The following is a 16692-nucleotide window of genomic DNA, read 5'->3' on the forward strand; positions in this document are numbered from 1 at the left end:
GCGTAGGTCACAATCCATGTTAGCACGGACAGTACCTATGACTTTGTCAACAAGAGACGTCAGATGCGTTCTTAGCACATTTCAGTTGCTGCAGATCTTCTATTTATGCTCATTATGCTTCAAAATTACAATATTTGACTCACAACTAGATCCAGCTATGTAACAAGTTATTAAAGCACAAATATTAAATCAGACATCTTTGAAAAACATTGTAACCTGTCTCCTTGTAATCATATCTACTTTATGTATTAGAAAACATGCTTCTGAGGAGGGGCTCACAGGTTTCACCAGGTTGCCAGAGTTCACGGTACCAAAAAGGCTGAGAAAGAACCCCTGATGTGAGCTTTCCGACAGCAAATTCAGAAGGTTGGAACCTAAATTCAGACTGCTCCTAGCCACAGGACCCTTGGGCATATTTCAAATTTTGACTGTTGGCCTACTCAGTGATAATCATAATTCACAAAGCTATTTTAAAAGCAAGAGAATGTAAAGGAAAGTTGTGTATTAACCCAAAGCACAGCACCGTAAAAGATTATGTGGTACAAAGACACTCAGCAACAGGGTGATACAGAAGGTTGTTAAGTGTTATTTCAAGGCCACGTAGCAGCTCAAATCAAATAATGCTGCCAAGCTGGCCTCGAGAACAGTGCTACTCACAGTGCTGTTCCAAGACTGGGTAAGAAGCGTGTCCTGCGGTGGAGACCAACATAATGCTTCGTTCACTGATGAAGTCTTGCTGTGGACAAAAAACTTCAGCTGAAGCAAACGAAACAATGTGCTTAGAACACAAAGAGCTGGTTGAAGCACCACACTTTGAATAATACTGCTCTAGAGTCTTGGGTACAGGCCAACGATACATCACACACACACACAACCTTCACTCTCACCCTCACGCACACACACCCACACCCACACCCCCACACACACACACACCCTTCACCCTCCACCCTATCCCAGAAGTCATGGGAACAGAATAAAACTGATCAATCTACTGAGACAAATGTAAACTCTTATGTCAGCAGTAGTTAAGCAAGAAGGTGTCTAGTCAATTGCACAAGAAGGAGGGGCACATTTTTCCTTTGCTTAGTAGCAACACTGTCAACCCAGCCTTCCTCCAGCCCAGGTGCATCACCACTAATCAAATTTTTAAAATATCCAATCACATTTTCAGGAGAGGGCATTACTTTTTTTAATAAACGAGTTCTTGACATCTGCTGATGTGTTGACTAGAATTTAAACTACAGCCACAATTGTCTTGTCTTTAATTAAAAAGCAGCTATATATTACAGTATATTCTATTTTAGCATATAAAGGAGACTACAACAGTAAATAACACTACACCCATTAAAGTAATGTAACAGTGCTTGGATCTTATAACATTTCCTTAAAATGCAGCAAAAGTAGAGGTTGTTTTTAGTTATCGAGTTCAGTTTGCATGCTTTTAACAGTTACAAAGATGTTCAAAAAAACCAGGCATCCTTTCTCTACTAGAAAGTATTGACTGCGCTCAGAATTCACCATTATCACCCAGAATAAAATATTTCTTTCCATTCCCTTCGTCCTCCCATACCACATCCCTTAAGTCTCTCCTGAATGTGTCTTCCATGGCCTGGCCCAACCTGATCCATCTCATTCTTAACTCTCAGCTCTTGGCAGGAGCTACCTGTGTGTCATGAAATTCATCAGCAGATTTAGCCTCAGCCTCAAGCTAGTCTTCAAGTATAAAGTTATGCCACATATTAACAATACCATAGCTAGACAGCAGATACACTTGCTTTTCTAAAATGGAAAAAAAAAAAGAAAACCCTGGGACTTCCCTGGTGGTGCAGTGGTAAAGAATCCGCCTGCCAATGCAGGCGACACAGGTTCGATCCCTGGTCCAGGAAGATCCCACATGCCTCGGAGCAACTCAGCCCGTGCGCCACAACTACTGAGCCTGCGCTCTAGATCCCACGAGCCATAACTACTGAAGCCTGTGTGCCTAGAGCCCGTGCTCTACAAGAGAAGCCACCGCAATGAGAAGCCCGTGCACCGCAATGAAGAGTAGCCCCTGCTCGCCGCAACTCAAGAAAGCCCATGCACAGCAACAAAGACCCAACGTAGCCATAAATAAAAATTAAAAAAAAGAAAACCCTCTAATTCCATTTACCCCAAACTGTGTTCTAACAGTAGTAGTACCATCATTTTTAATCTTACAGAGTGGTACACAGAGACTTTGAAAGCATAGGGTCGGAGGGCGGGGGTTGCGTAGGATTCTTAGTGTCTATCTACCAACGCTGTTTTTAACCTCTATCACAAGAAAAATATTTGCTGAAAGCCAATCTAGTTCCCACATGAGTCTAACTCCTTTATTATTTTTCCCCCATACCAATCCAACAAAAAAGAAAAAGTGGACATATATTCATTTTTAAAGAATATCTGTTGCATACCATGAACCTATCTCAGGAGGAAGAATGTTCTTGGTTGACACTTATTCTGTCTCAAAACACACACTGGATATTTCATTTTTAATGCTTTGCCTACTGCAAATTCATTGTAAATGAACTCACTCCACTGATAAAGCATAAAACCTTTTAAAAAACAACAGGGGGGGGCTTCCCTGGTGGCGCAGTGGTTGAGAGTCCGCCTGCCGATGCAGGGGACACGGGTTCGTGCCCCGGTCTGGGAGGATCCCACATGCCGCGGAGCGGTTGGGCCCGTGAGCCATGGCCGTTGGGCCTGCGCGTCCGGAGCCTGTGCTCCGCAACGGGAGAGGCCACAACAGTGAGAGGCCCGCATACAGCAAAAAAAAAAAAAAAAAAAAAAAAAAAAAAAAAAAACCAACAGGGGGACTTTCCCTGGCGGCACAGTGGTTAAGAATCCGCCTGCCAATGCAGGGGACACGGTTTCAATCCCTGGTCCGGTAAGATGCCACATGCTGCGGAGCAACTAAGGCCGTGCACCACAACTACTGAGCCTGTGCTCTAGAGCCCGCAAGTCACAACTACTGAAGCCCACGTGCCCTAGAGCCCACGCACTGCAACTGAGCCCACACGCCGCACTACTGAAGCCCATGCGCTCTAGGGCCCGCGTGCCACAACTACTGAGCCCGTGTGCCGCAACTACTGAAGCCCGCACGCCTAGAGCCCATGCTCCGCAACAAGAGAAGCCACTGCAGTGAGAAGCCCGCGTGCTGCAACGAAGAGTACCCCCGCTCGCCGCAACTAGAGAAAGCCCGCAGGCAGCAACAGAGAGCCAACACAGCCAAAAATAAAATTTAAAAATAAAAAAAATTAAAAAATAAAAGTTTGAAAAAAAAAAGCAAAACAGGATAACCCAGTGATGTCCAACAATCCAGGTCAATATAACCTCACCTTTGATGTGGATTGTGACCCACAAGTACACTACCAAGCTGTTACACGTACTTCCTTAGGTGAGTTTAAGCTGCTGTTGCAGCTGTGGGCCTCTCCACAACTGTCATCTATCTATGCATCAAAAAACTCAGAAAACTTCACAGCAGCATTCCAAAGAGGTCTTTATTTTCACATCTAATACACCAGTAAGAGTTGGAATAGAAAGAAGCTTCTGACTTTCAACTTTACAGTAAGGCCAAATCTTTTCCTATCCTTAGGTCAATTTTATAATGAAGAACTGGTGAATGTAATAGGTTGTGTGTCATTTACCACGGTGGAAAATGAAGTCATTACTGCTGTTCAAAAAAGGCCCTAAGGCCATCCTATTAGAAAGAGATAAATGGCACCGAGTGATATAACAGAACTAAAAAAAGACCAAGGAGACATCTTTGTTCTGTGAGATCAGAAGTGAGAAAGAAAAGACCTGGCTGAAATAAAACAACAGACACATGAAATTTCTCATTTGTAATTTTAATCGAAGCATTGCTATTCATTTTTTAAAGTCTTTCCTTGTAAGCACCAAATTTTAATACCTAGGTCAATTTGGGGGGGAAAGAAACTCCCGTCAAGAGCTCCCCTCCAGAAGAAAACAATGATGTTCATTCCTCCAAACAATCAAATTCGAAGACTACCAAAACAGAAACAAAAAAAGCCCACACAGAGAAACAAAAACACAAACAAAAATCACATTCTAGAGGTTCAGTGCATTTAGCAGCCTTCACTGCGCTGTCTCGTCATCCTTCAGCTGACTTTCAAGAAAGTAACACCCCAGTTCATCAAAATATACATTTTCCGTTTGATTTTTAAATTAAAAAATAATTAAAAAAAGGAAACTTGAAGGAATTCACAATCAATTGCCTGACTCCTTTCGATGTCATGTACAGCATACGAAGGTCAGGAAGGCTATTTGCAGCACACATGATTAGGGGAAATTGATTTTCAAGGTTTAGCTTTCTTCCAAACAGTGTAAAATACCCACCTGGACAAGGAGTCAAGGAATAAGAACAGGTAATTCAAGGAAGAACAGGCATCACTTCACATTTGTTTACTGGCCTACAAATTGGAAGATGGATGAAAGCTTCAGAGCTTCCAGCACTGTGGTCACGAGAATGAAGGCCTCTTACACAAGGGCACTTTGCAGCCAGGATGCCCACCACCTGTGAGTCGTGGGGTGGGGAAGGAGGGCGGTGGGTGAGCAAAGAAAAGATTAAAGGGACACAAATATCCTCTCAGGTAACGCTTCTGCTTCCAAGGACTCTAAAATGTTTTGGGGAATTAACAGGAGAATGAGGAGGAGAGGAGACACAAAGACAAGAGGGAGGTGAGAAGAGGGGTGGGGGGGATGGGAGAGGAGGGAACTAGGAAGAGAAGGGGGAGAAAGGTGGAAGGCTGGAGAAGAAGAGGAACCAGAGGGCAGCCAGAGGGCGAAAGCCTTTTCTCCAGGTGTCATCAACTGCTTTCTAAAGTCTTTCAATGTATAAAGAAGAGCTGGCTATAACAAATGCTCTGGAGAGGAACCCTGATGAACATGCTTGCCTGTTCGCCAGGGAGAGGCGTCAAAGCTCTGCACAGGCCAGGAGGAACCTGGCGGCCCCTCCTCCCTGGAGGGCTGTCATGGTCACAGAGCTCAGGCTAGCAGGCAGCCATGAAACCTGCTCTCACAGGAAGCTAGACCCCGCCACCTCCGGTCAGGTAGCTTTGCCCTACAGACCACAGTCCGTTTTTAGGAGGAAGAAATGCACTATAAATTTCCAATGACAATGCTTTCATTTGGGTTTTCTCTGTTTTTTTTTTCTTATTTCCCTGGACTAACTTTACTAAGTGGAACTAATGGAGAACATCAACATTAACTTTGTGATGCCCACCATTAGTTTTAGCTCTATCTCTACCGCAAATCAGGATCAAGTGAAGTGTAGAAACTAATATTAAAGTAGGGTAATTTTAACATAAAAGGACAATGAGCTTCTTCAGTCGGCCTGCTCCAGCTGGGACGGTGTCTAGACTGGGGCTTCTGAAGCTTTAAAGTGCACATCAATCTCCTGGCAGGCTGGTCAAGACAGGTCACCGGGCCCCACCCTCCAGTGTTTCTCATTGGGCGGCAGGCTGGGGCAGGGCTCGAGAAACTAGTTCCCAGGGGATGCCACAGGTCTGGGGACTGCCTGTGAGAACCAGTGGTGCCAGACCATTAAAACCACCTGAGAAGCTGTGTCGGGCCACACCCCAGCATCTGAGCAGGGTCGGGGGTGGGGGGGGGACCAGGGCCTTACATGTACTATACAACTAATTCTGTTTCTTTAAAATGTTAAACGGGCATGGTATTTACATGGAGGTTCTGATTTGGCAACACAATGATGTGGTCAAAGGATACAATTCCAAGTATGAAGGGACACAGACGATCTCCTTCGAGAATTCCACAGGACAATACAGGCGCCCCAGCTGTTCTTCATAGAGTGACAGGGCTTCCGTCAAATTGACACAGTTCCCCTAAATCAAAGAGAGAAAAGCAAACAATAGGATTCTTCAGTCCTACTGAGCATCCCACTCATTTGAAGGTCTCTAATAAATGAGCAATTCTAGCTTTAGACAAAAGTTCATCTCTGAAAATGAGATAAGGTTTCTGTACTTTCACAAATTGCACTGAGTGCTATTTATAGATCCATTAGCTCATTATCCTTCTACCTCATTTACCAAGCCATTTCAAATTATTCAAGTATGAAGCAACAGAAAGCAGTGAGACCAATTTCTCATTACTGACACAGTCATTGTATCAACACCATGCAATGAGCAAAGATTCATACACATAACCCATTCAAAATACGTTTTCCCAATAGTCACCACTGTGTTGAGAATGAAGTATCAAAAAGATAATGCTCTTGATTTCCAGAATGGCTTAAACTACAACCCTCTTAAGAGTCTAAGATGTTGACACAGAACTATATTCACACCTCTGTGCTTTCCCCCCAAATCTGTGATTTATTTCAAGGCATAAGAGAACAAAAGTCTATTCAAGATGTATACACTAAGGATATTCCCCAGTTCTACTCTTTATCAAACATTTTCTGACTTCATTGTTCTAATTTTTCTCTATTTTGCCACCCCTTTTCCGTCTCCCCAGCAAGTAGGAGTGCTCAATGAAATATAGTGGAAATCTGCTGGGAAAGATTTATTTCTTGAAATGTGTTCTTTTTTTAAATTGTTGAAGTATAGCTGATTTACAATATTGTGTTAGTTTCAGCTGTACAGCAAAGTGATTCAGTTATATACACTATATATATTATTATATATAATATATATATATGTATCTTTTCAGGTTATTTTCCATTATAGGTTATTACAAGATATTGAGTATAGTTCCCTCTGCTATACAGTAGGTCCTTGTTGTTTATCTATTTTATATATAGTAGTTTGTATTAATCCCAAACTCCTAATTTATCCCTCCTCCTCCCTTTTCCCCTTTGGTAACTGTAAGTTTGTTTTCTATGTCTGTGAGTCTGTTTCTGTTTTGTATATAGATTCATTTATATTATTATTATTATTTTTTTTTGAGGTACGCAGGCCTCTCACTGTTGCGGCCTCTCCCGTTGCAGAGCACAGGCTCCAGACGCGCAGGATCAGTGGCCATGGCTCACGGGCCCAGCCGCTCCGCGGCATGTGGGATCCTCCCAGACCGGGGCACAAACCCGTGTCCCCTGCATTGGCGGGCGGGCTCTCAACCACTGCGCCACCAGGGAAGCCCTGTATTATTTTTTAGATTCCACATATAAGTGATATTTGATTCTGGACAATCAAGGATAAATACAGTGACCTGGCTCCTTCAACTTTCTTCCAGCCTCCGACTTAGATGGGAAATGTGGAGCTGCAGCAGCCACTCTATGACCATTAAAAAAAAAAAAAGGTGAAGAGAATCAGAGATGCTGGCCAAGACACAGGAGATCTGCTGAATGGATACAGTACGTGCATAATTCTAGAGCAGTGATTCTTAATTTTTAATGTATGTGTGAATCATAGGGGGCCTTATTAAAATGCATATTTTCATTCAGTAGATCTGGGGTAGGGTTTATCATTTGAGAACAATTTTCCCCCAAGGGCTTTTCATAATGGATTTAGAAAACAAGATGGGTATTTAATACCAACTATTTCCTCTTAACCTCTAAAATTCTTATATATATATATATATATATATATATATATTTATTTATTTATTTTATTTGGTTGCGCAGGTCTTGGTTGTGGCAGGCGTGCTCCTTAGTTGCGGCACATGTACTCCTTAGTTGTGGCCAGCAGGCTCCTTAGTTGCAGCTCACCAGCGCCTTAGTTGCAGCACATGTACTCCTTAGTTGTGGCTGGTGGGCTCCTTAGTTGTGGCTCGAGAGCTCCTTAGTTGTGGTTTGCTGGCTCCTTAGTTGCAGCTCACAGGCTCCTTAGTTGTGGCATACGAACTCTTAGTTGCAGCATGCATGTGGGATCTAGTTCCCTGACCAAGGATCAAACCCGGGCCCCCTGCATTGGGAGCGTGGAGTTTTAACCACTGTGCCACCAGGGAAGTCCCAACCTCTGAAGTTCTTAACATTTGGAAGACAACTGAATGTATGTGCTGATCACATTCCTTCATAAGAACTTTGCTATCAATTTGCCTCAAAATAGCCAAGTATAATGTAAGATGAAAATTATTCACAAATAAAGCAGCCTGTGATATAAGCGTTCCTGAGGATGGCTTTCAAAACCAAAGAACCAGTCAGTCACGGGCAAGTGGGTAGACAGAACTATTCCAAGGGCTGGCCTGGGCGGTTTTAACGTAGCACATTTGCTCAGCACATCGTCATCCTTCAGTGCCAGCCTGTTTAGTAACCCATCATCTAGGGTCCTGCAGTGGGAACTGGCCAAAGTGCCCTTGGCCAGCATATAATTTGGTTTCAACATCAAGTTCACCATGAGAGTACATAAACACCACATGTGTAATTTAAGATTCACAAATAGAAAACACTGCCCGGTTGTTTTTAGAATACCTCACTACCGGGGAAGCTATAGAATGGAAATGCCACCAAGGTTCACAGTTCAAGGTTTTCCTTGCCATCTTAAAAATGACACCACACTCTCTCTTTACAGAGGGTATATGGGAAGTCCTCCTTACAAAGAATGTGGTAAAGAAATAGGATAGTTTCAATTTATGCTTCCCCAAAATTGTCAAAAAGCAGTTTAAAAAGGAAAAAAAAAAAAAACCCCACAGATACCTACCCAAAAAAAGTAATGTGATACATTTCACTCTTCTATGTATTTAAATGGAACAACACTGTTCTTTTCTTACAACACATGGAGGATGCATAATAACAATCTAATAGCAAAGAATTAAGAAGTTTCTCCTTGCCTCATGTTAGCTGTGGCTGACACTTGCTTTATTACTTTATAGATTTCAGTTCTGTTTGTATCTTTTAAACAGCTTGTGTGATTTCTGTAATATAAAAAGGTCTGGACTTCCCTGGTGGTCCAGTGGCTAAGACTCCGTGCTCCCAAAGCAGGGTGCTCGGGTTCGATCCCTGGTCAGGGAACTTGATCCCACATGCATGCTGCAACTAAGAGTTTGCATGCCGCAACTGAAAAGATCCCACATGCCGCAACTAAAAAAAAAGTCTGGAAGAATACCTCCTTAATGACACCATTTTTATCTAGTTCAAAAGCAAGCAAAAACAATATGATGATTTAGCAGATCACACGTGTGTAAAACATCTATAAAGAAAGCACAAGAGTAACTGAAACAAAAAATCACACTAAAAATGAGTTACTTCCAGAAGGCGGGAGGGGATTAGGGAGGAATGCAGACGAGTCAAGCGTACTGGTAACATCCACGACTGCGGGGGGACGGGGGAGTTAATATCTTTGTATCATAACTAATATGAATATCACACACATATTTTTGTACTTTGAAATAACCTACAGTTTTTTTTTAATGGGGGGTAGGGGGAACCTGCCTCCTAGTCCCACAAAAGCAATTCTTCCCTGGATTCAAATTCCCCTGGCCTGCCAGCGGTGGATCGATGAATCCCCACACATTCCAGGACGCCTTCCCCAGCTCTGTGGCCCACAGACAAGGCTGTCTTCAACCAGCCACAGTGACACTAGTGACATCATGAACTTGTCATTGTGATGCAAGCAGTTTTAGGCAGCAACATTTAGCTTTTGTCAGTCACCAAGTTAACAAGCCAAACAACATTTTTGTCCCATCTTTAACCTTACTCCATTTCTAAGCTACAGGCTCAGGGAAGGGGGGTGGGTGTGAATTAAAGGTATCTCCTGAGCATACCACGTGGTAGTTGAAGAAAGTATTACACTGTGGGAATGACATCTGTACATACTGAGTCAAACCACACTGCAGCTCTTGACTACTGCTTCTTCAAAGGCCTACGCCCCCTTGGTCCATATGACACATTCAACCACGCAACATACTGTGGGATTCCCGGGTATCATAAAAAGAGATCGCCTTGAGTTTCCAACTATAATGAATGCGAGGGTGGGAAGCATGTCCTAATACATCTTTTGGACAATTCTTAGAAACCAGCACAGCCTTGAGTATTTAAGGTGATTTTTAGTAAAAGTTGGTTGGCAAAGGCCAGGTTATCAAAGCCTAAATCATTAGTATTTCGGAATGGGCGGGGATGATCTGTCAAGTAAGCCTTTCTATTAGTTGTCCATACTGAGACGGCAGTTCCCCAAGGAAGCAGTGTACCAGGTAAATACAACAAAAGAAAACAGTCACGCTTTCTTCCTAACTGGACCTATTCTCTACTACAAACTGACTGGTTTGAAGTAGATCCAAATTGTTTTCAGTCACTTTTGATTACAGATACCAGAGCCTCACATTCTCCCCAACTTAAGCTCCATGAAACTTCTATTTGCAGAAACATAAAAAGAACCAAATTCTATCAATATATGCTCTGCTTGAGAAATATCCACTTATGAAAAACCCAACTCACTAAATTTGGGTTGCTTTTATAAGAATAAGACCACTTGGTTTGAGCAGGTTTCATTGTAGAGTTCCTGTAAAGCAGGGGTCAGAACCCTTTACAGGGTTCCTATAAAGGGCCAGAAAGAAAATATTTTAGGCTTTGCAGATCATATAGTTTTCACCAAAAGTGCTCCAAAGCTGCTGCTGTAGCCAAAGCAGCCATGGACGCTCTGTAATGAATGGGCATGACTGTGTGCCAAGAAAACTGCAAAAACTAGCAGTAGATGAGATCTGGCCCATGGTTTACGGACCCCTGGACCCCTGGCTTTTAAAAAGTTAATTCTAGAATGTGTTTAAAAAATCATTCTTAAGAATGATCAGGGTAAAAAAAAGTCCATTCGTCGACAGTTGTCTGTTCCCTTGAAGCTTACCAACACTTTCACCAAGTGCAAGGTCCAGGATTCATTGCCCGTGCAGGGGGAGGAGGAAGAAAACAGGATGGGACGGAAACTAATTCAAGGTGTCTCTTAAGTTGCCAAGCTGTTTTCAGCACCATGAATCTCAGATCCCGTAAACTGTCTGGGGTCTGCTTAAAAATGCCTCCTCGGGAGAATAAAGTTAGGACCTTTCTAGTAGTTCTTGACATTTAACTATAATAATGTTTTTAAAAAGTTGGGGGGGAGGTGGAATTCTCCTGAAAATACTGAAGAAGTAATTACAGGGACCAGAGTACAATACTGTTTATCTTCTGCTTACGAATCAAGGGATTTTTGTACCAAGTAAAAAGACGGATCATCAATTAGCTGCTTTTGCTGTCATTTTCGAAATGTTAAGGACTTTAGTAGGTTTTATATATATATGTATTTTTTACATATCAAGAAATACTACAAACCTTTTAAAATTAAGAATCCTCTAGAAAATAAGGAAAATACAATTTGCTTCCACCTGGTGGCAGCAGCTCATACTACAGCCAGAGCAGTTTATGAAATTATGCTGACGGCTTGTCCTCTAAGAATCTCCTAGAGGATGAGGGGAAAAACCACGGTCTGTGTCTCCATCTAGTGGCAGCAACTCATACTACAGCCAAAGCAGTTTATGAAATTATGCTGATGGCTTTTCCACTAAGAATTTCCTAGAGCAGTGGTCCCCAACCTTTTTGGCACCAGGCACCGGTTTTGTGGAAGACAGTTTTTCCACGGAAGGTGGGGGGATGGTTCAGGCGGTAATGTGAGCGATGGGGAGCGGCAGACGAAGCTTCGCTGGCTCACTCGCCGCTCCCCTCCTGCTGTGCGGCCCGGTTCCTAACAGGCCACGGGCCGGTACCGGCCCGTGGCCTGGGAGTTGGGGACCCCTGCCCTAGACTTTGGGGGTGGGGGGGAAATCACAGTCTGTGTCCCCATCTGGTGACAGCGACTTATACTACAGCCAAAGCCCAAGTTTAATAAATCGGAAGGTTGTGGTAACAGGACACAACAGAACTCATTAATTCCCTAAAAATGACAGGCCAGCTATTTACAAACTGACTGCTTCAGAACATAATCCAATTATACTGGTCTGTCTTTGAAATTTTTTCAGTATAATACGGCTTTATTTATCCACTTCTCTATTACATCTTCAACTACTTCCTTCCACATTGACAATGTTGGGGATGATAGAATTAAAATATTGTATAATTGCTCAATTGCTTTATGCCACATTACAAATATAACAACCTCAGAATAACAATACTAATACCATCACCACCAACATGATTACTGAAAATACACAAAAGATTTTTGCATATACTTGTCCCAGTCTCCCCCACTCACCACTATTTTTAGTAGTTGTACTATCCCTACATTGTCAGAGCACACAGCCATTACATACTATACGCACTCCCTTTTAACCTTCATTTAGTCTTAATTTTACAAGTAACTAAATAGTTAGTGCTACCATTAGTCTTTATGTTAATGTCTCCTAAGTATTTGGGCTGTGTGAAGCACAAAACGTAAAATTTGATAGTTTTGGGAAAAAAACACTTAAGTAAGTCTATACCTGTGTAAAATATTTCCCATCCTGTTTCAATACTTTCATTGAGAGGTCAAGAATCAGTCTGAGAAACTCCCATGTGGAATCTGGATGTAAAAAAAAAAATTAAGTTTTATAAATATGACTTTATGTGCATCAGAAACAACATCTAAAGTCAAACATTCACATTAATATTCAACAATACAAAAAATAAGAAAAAAAAAGAAATAGCCATGAGCTTCTTAAGACCCAGTGTTCGAGGGCTTATTCGTGAATGACAGCACACTGTCACATATTTTGTGTCTTGGACACACGTGCACATACACGCATACACAAGCAAGATCAAAAGCAAATGTGCATGTACGTAGCAGTGTTCTCACCATACCCATCAAGATTTGACACAAAGGCAGTGATTGAAATCTGAAAGACAACAGCTTTAAGTAAGGGGGAAAGCAGCAACATCTCAAGAGAGAAACTGCAAGGGTGAGGGTCAGCGAGGGTCATCAGGTGGTGACCCGAGTCTGGAAACTCAGCAGGAAGACAAGGTATTAGAAAAAACATGAACACTGAAATTCTAAGCTAGCAGTGATTTCGAGTTGTGGTCTGAGAAGGGGAACTGTCTCTGGTGTGGCTTAGAAAGGTCACCATATTGCCCCAGTACAGGTTAAAAAAATCACAATATATAAAAGTAAGTTATCCAACAAGCTAATGTCTCAATGGTGTAACTATGAGTCATTTTATTTCATGCTTATTTCAAACAACTGAATTAATTTTTCTCATTTAATAGCAAAACAGGATTTGACCAAAGCAAAATCTAGCCATCTTCCCACCTCTGGCCTCAGTTTAACTACCTTTAATAAATGAAGGAACTTTACTAGACAATCTCTTAAGATCCTTTCATTCTCACATGGTGCCAAGAAAAACGTTTCCATGAACATTATCTTGGTTAAAAAGAAAAAAGAGAACAGAATCTACCTTCTTCCGGAGATGTGGAGATTGGAACAGCTGTCAAATCATTAATCACATAATCAAACTCTCTCCCTTCTTTGGCGTACCTCTTCAGTACAGGAATACAGTCTTCTATTAGAACCTTCCAGAGAGAACCGGAACAGATGCGGGTGAGCCAACACATATGGAAGTAGTTAAACACTTGTAGAAGGAAAGGGGAGACGGCATGCGGGGGCTGAGGGCCACAGCACCCTGCCGCACAAGCAAAAATGACTTCCACCCATACCTGCTAAGAGCTACAATTCAGGACCTACTGCATGCTTTACAACTCCCCGCAGGTACTATTACCATCCCCATTTTACAAACAGAGACACAAACGAGAGAGGTCACAAAGCCTGCCCAAAGGCACCCAATAAGAAATGGAGCCAAGAAGCACACCTAGATCTGAAAACCAAGTTCACACCTTTAACTCTAATCTATACTGCCTCTCCTACTACATGTATTTTCTTCTACTTTTAGTTTTTCTTTTATACTAAGCACTGAATGACTTTGTTGTCTATTGATTTATTTTTTGCATCTTACCTCTAATACCTCAAGTACTGATGGTAATAAAGCCATGTGATAAATGCCAGCTCTCACAATCACAGAGTTATTAACAAGCAGAGTATAGCAGGTAGGAGCTGGAATTCTCATACAGACCCTTTACAGTAAATACAGGAAATAAGTTTGGGATTTGCCGTATCTTTGGAGTATTGAAGCTTTGTGCTAGGGACCACCTAGCTGTAGGCAAATTCCTGAACAAGAAAGGAGTTATTCTCCTTGTCTTTTCATTTTTCTACTTACAAAAAACATGTTCGTGTAAAAAAAAATCACATGTAACAAGTCAGAAATCGAGCTTGCCACAATTCCCTAAGATAAACTATTCCAGATCTTTTCCTATAAATGTTCTTACACATATCCTCAAAACCACAATTCTTGAAGAAACTGGATCTTCCTCTCCGGTTGTTACATAACTCGTTTCATGTAATGCATCAAGTGCAACCACGCAAAGATCTAGAAGGCACTAACACCTCAGCCGCCTCCAACTACATATCAGTCTTGTTTGATACGCTCAGTTTTCCCTTGTGCTCAGATAAAAGTCTTGTGCACATTCACCTGCACATAAACACAAATGCGTTTTCTCGTTTGTATAACTAGGATCACACACATCGTTCTAAACTTGGCAACTTTCACCTAACACCATTCCAGGTAATGATGTTTTTTTAAAAATGTTAACATACCACTAAAAATGCTATATATTCTTACCATCTTCAAGTCTTGGTCTCTACAAACACAGCCATAACAAACCTCCTTGTATAGATGACTGTTGCCTGGATGCCCAAACATTGGGTTGCCAGAACAAAAAGCATGTGTACTTTAATTTTTAATTCTGAAGGCAATTCTTGCTCCAAAAAGCACCTGTGTCCTTGCAGCCTTCCCAGTACTGGATGTTGTCCCTGTTGTTTTATTTTGTCGAGTCCCTTGCTAACTTTTCACAAGAACTTCATGCCACCAATAGGGGTAAGCAGCTTGTCAAAAGTTTGCAGGCTATTTGACTTTCGTCTTCTGAAAAGTACCAATGAAAGCGAGTCCCCCTAAAGCCGAATTCCTCTGCCAACTTTGTGATTAACCTCTTTATCCAAAACTTTATTCCCTTTCTTGTCCCACACCTGTTCCCCTCAAGCCTGAGGAGTATCAAAGAAGTTGCGGGGGGCGTGTTGAAACTGAGCAGGGCCCTGCGGGCCCTCCCGGGTACAAAACCTTTCTGTATCCCTACACCTAACAATCTGATACATAACTCCGGGATCTTCGACAGGAACTAAGGCCCCCACCCACGTGGAGGCTGGTAACTTCAGGCTGAGCACAAGCACTTAGAACCAGAAGACTGATGACTGAGAATCCAGTAACACCGCCGGGTTACCTCACCACCAACCAATCAGAAGAAAACTACACACCCTGCAGCTCTCCCCTCAAATTTGCCTTAAAACGCATTAGAGCTTGAGCTGCCTGTTCTTGCTTGGCCCTTGCAATAAACGTTTCTTTGCTCCAAACGCTGAAGTTTCAGTTTGTTCGGCCTCACTGTGTATCAGGCACACGAATTTGGTTTCACCAGTTTTGATGAGCCAAACAAGAGACTGGGCCCGTGACAGGTCGACCCTGGCCGAGGGCAGCCTTCTTCCCTGAGTCCCCAACAGCCACCAGAGCTCATTTCACTCAGAGGAACTTGGAGGGACTCTCCCTGGCGATGCCAGATGCCAGCCCTTTCGGCACAGGACTGTTTAGAACCAAGAAACATCCTGACCTACGGCCCACCTTAGGTATCGGTTTGGGGTGAGTCTCTCCAGCATGCGTGAGCTGGGAATCCTACCGGCTCCGTCTAGGTTCATTTCCTTCCAGGAAGTGAGCCACTCTGGGCCCATTGTGAGTCAATCTGATTCTCTTTTGGAAGTCAGACGAAAACTGTTTGAAGGCCTCCATCTGGGAGTGGGAAAGCAATTTTGAACTATACCTCATCTGATCTCTTGTCTATGCGGCCGTATTTGTTTTTTGTATCTGTGTATCAGTCAGTACTTGCATTGGCTGGTTGAGATATCTCTGGTAATGGAGCTCACATTGACACCATGGTTATTCTTCCCTATTGCACTGGCTTCGCCTACAGCAAAGAAGTCTTCCCTTCTAGTTACAAAAAAACATGTTCATGTAAAAAAAAAATCACATGTAACAAGTCAGAAATCGAGCTTGACACAATTCCCTAAGATAAAGGGACTAGGGGACTAGGCTTGGTCATTTGGCTTCACCTCTGATAGGGCATTGGTTGGCTATCTCCCTTTCTGGGGCTAGGGAAGTGGGACCCTGAGATTGTTCTGCATTGCATTGGTTTGCTCTTTGCTTGATATTTGACGCCACCAGCCATGACTAACTATAGATGACCGCAGCTCTGTTCCAGCTTGTAGTCCCCTAGAGTACATTTTTCAGAACTGGGAGATCAGCTTTGCTCCCATGAATGAAAGAAAATGATATTTCATCGTAACACTGCCTGGCCTCAGTACACCTTGGGATCTGGACAACAATGGCCCTCTAAATTATAACAGCATCTTTCAACTAGAACTGTTTCATAAAAGGGAAGTGAAATGGGGTGAAAGTCCTTATGTATAGGCTCTTATGCTATGTTGTATCTAAGTGAGCCTTTTGGAACTGGTTTGGCTTTTATTTTGGGTGTGGGCATGAATGTCTCGGTACACGAGTCCCAATCCTATTCTCTCTTCCTGGTTTTAACCCTCATTAAGGGAGTCTTGGTAACCTGAATGCTGATTCAAGTTCATCTGGAAGGGAAGCATGTGAATGTGGGTGAGTGATATGTATTAC

General features: G+C 42.6%; 1 protein-coding gene across 1 annotated transcript in view; it reads right to left on the bottom strand.

The window, feature by feature from the left end:
* Positions 1-3847: 3847 nt before the first annotated feature.
* The window catches only part of SMS (spermine synthase), a 45937-nt gene continuing 33092 nt past the window's right edge, over positions 3848-16692 (bottom strand). Inside the window, exons 8-11 of the mRNA XM_081222655.1 lie at positions 13315-13429; positions 12367-12446; positions 5761-5876; positions 3848-4371 (exon numbers count right to left, since the gene is read on the bottom strand). Of these exons, the coding sequence (XP_081078781.1) occupies positions 4332-4371; positions 5761-5876; positions 12367-12446; positions 13315-13429 (351 nt within the window). The 3' untranslated portion in view covers positions 3848-4331. The remainder of the gene's footprint in view (positions 4372-5760; positions 5877-12366; positions 12447-13314; positions 13430-16692) is intronic.

This window comes from Mesoplodon bidens (assembly GCF_964165515.1).
Source record: "Mesoplodon bidens genome assembly, chromosome: X".
In the NCBI taxonomy this organism is placed as follows: domain Eukaryota; kingdom Metazoa; phylum Chordata; class Mammalia; order Artiodactyla; family Ziphiidae; genus Mesoplodon; species Mesoplodon bidens.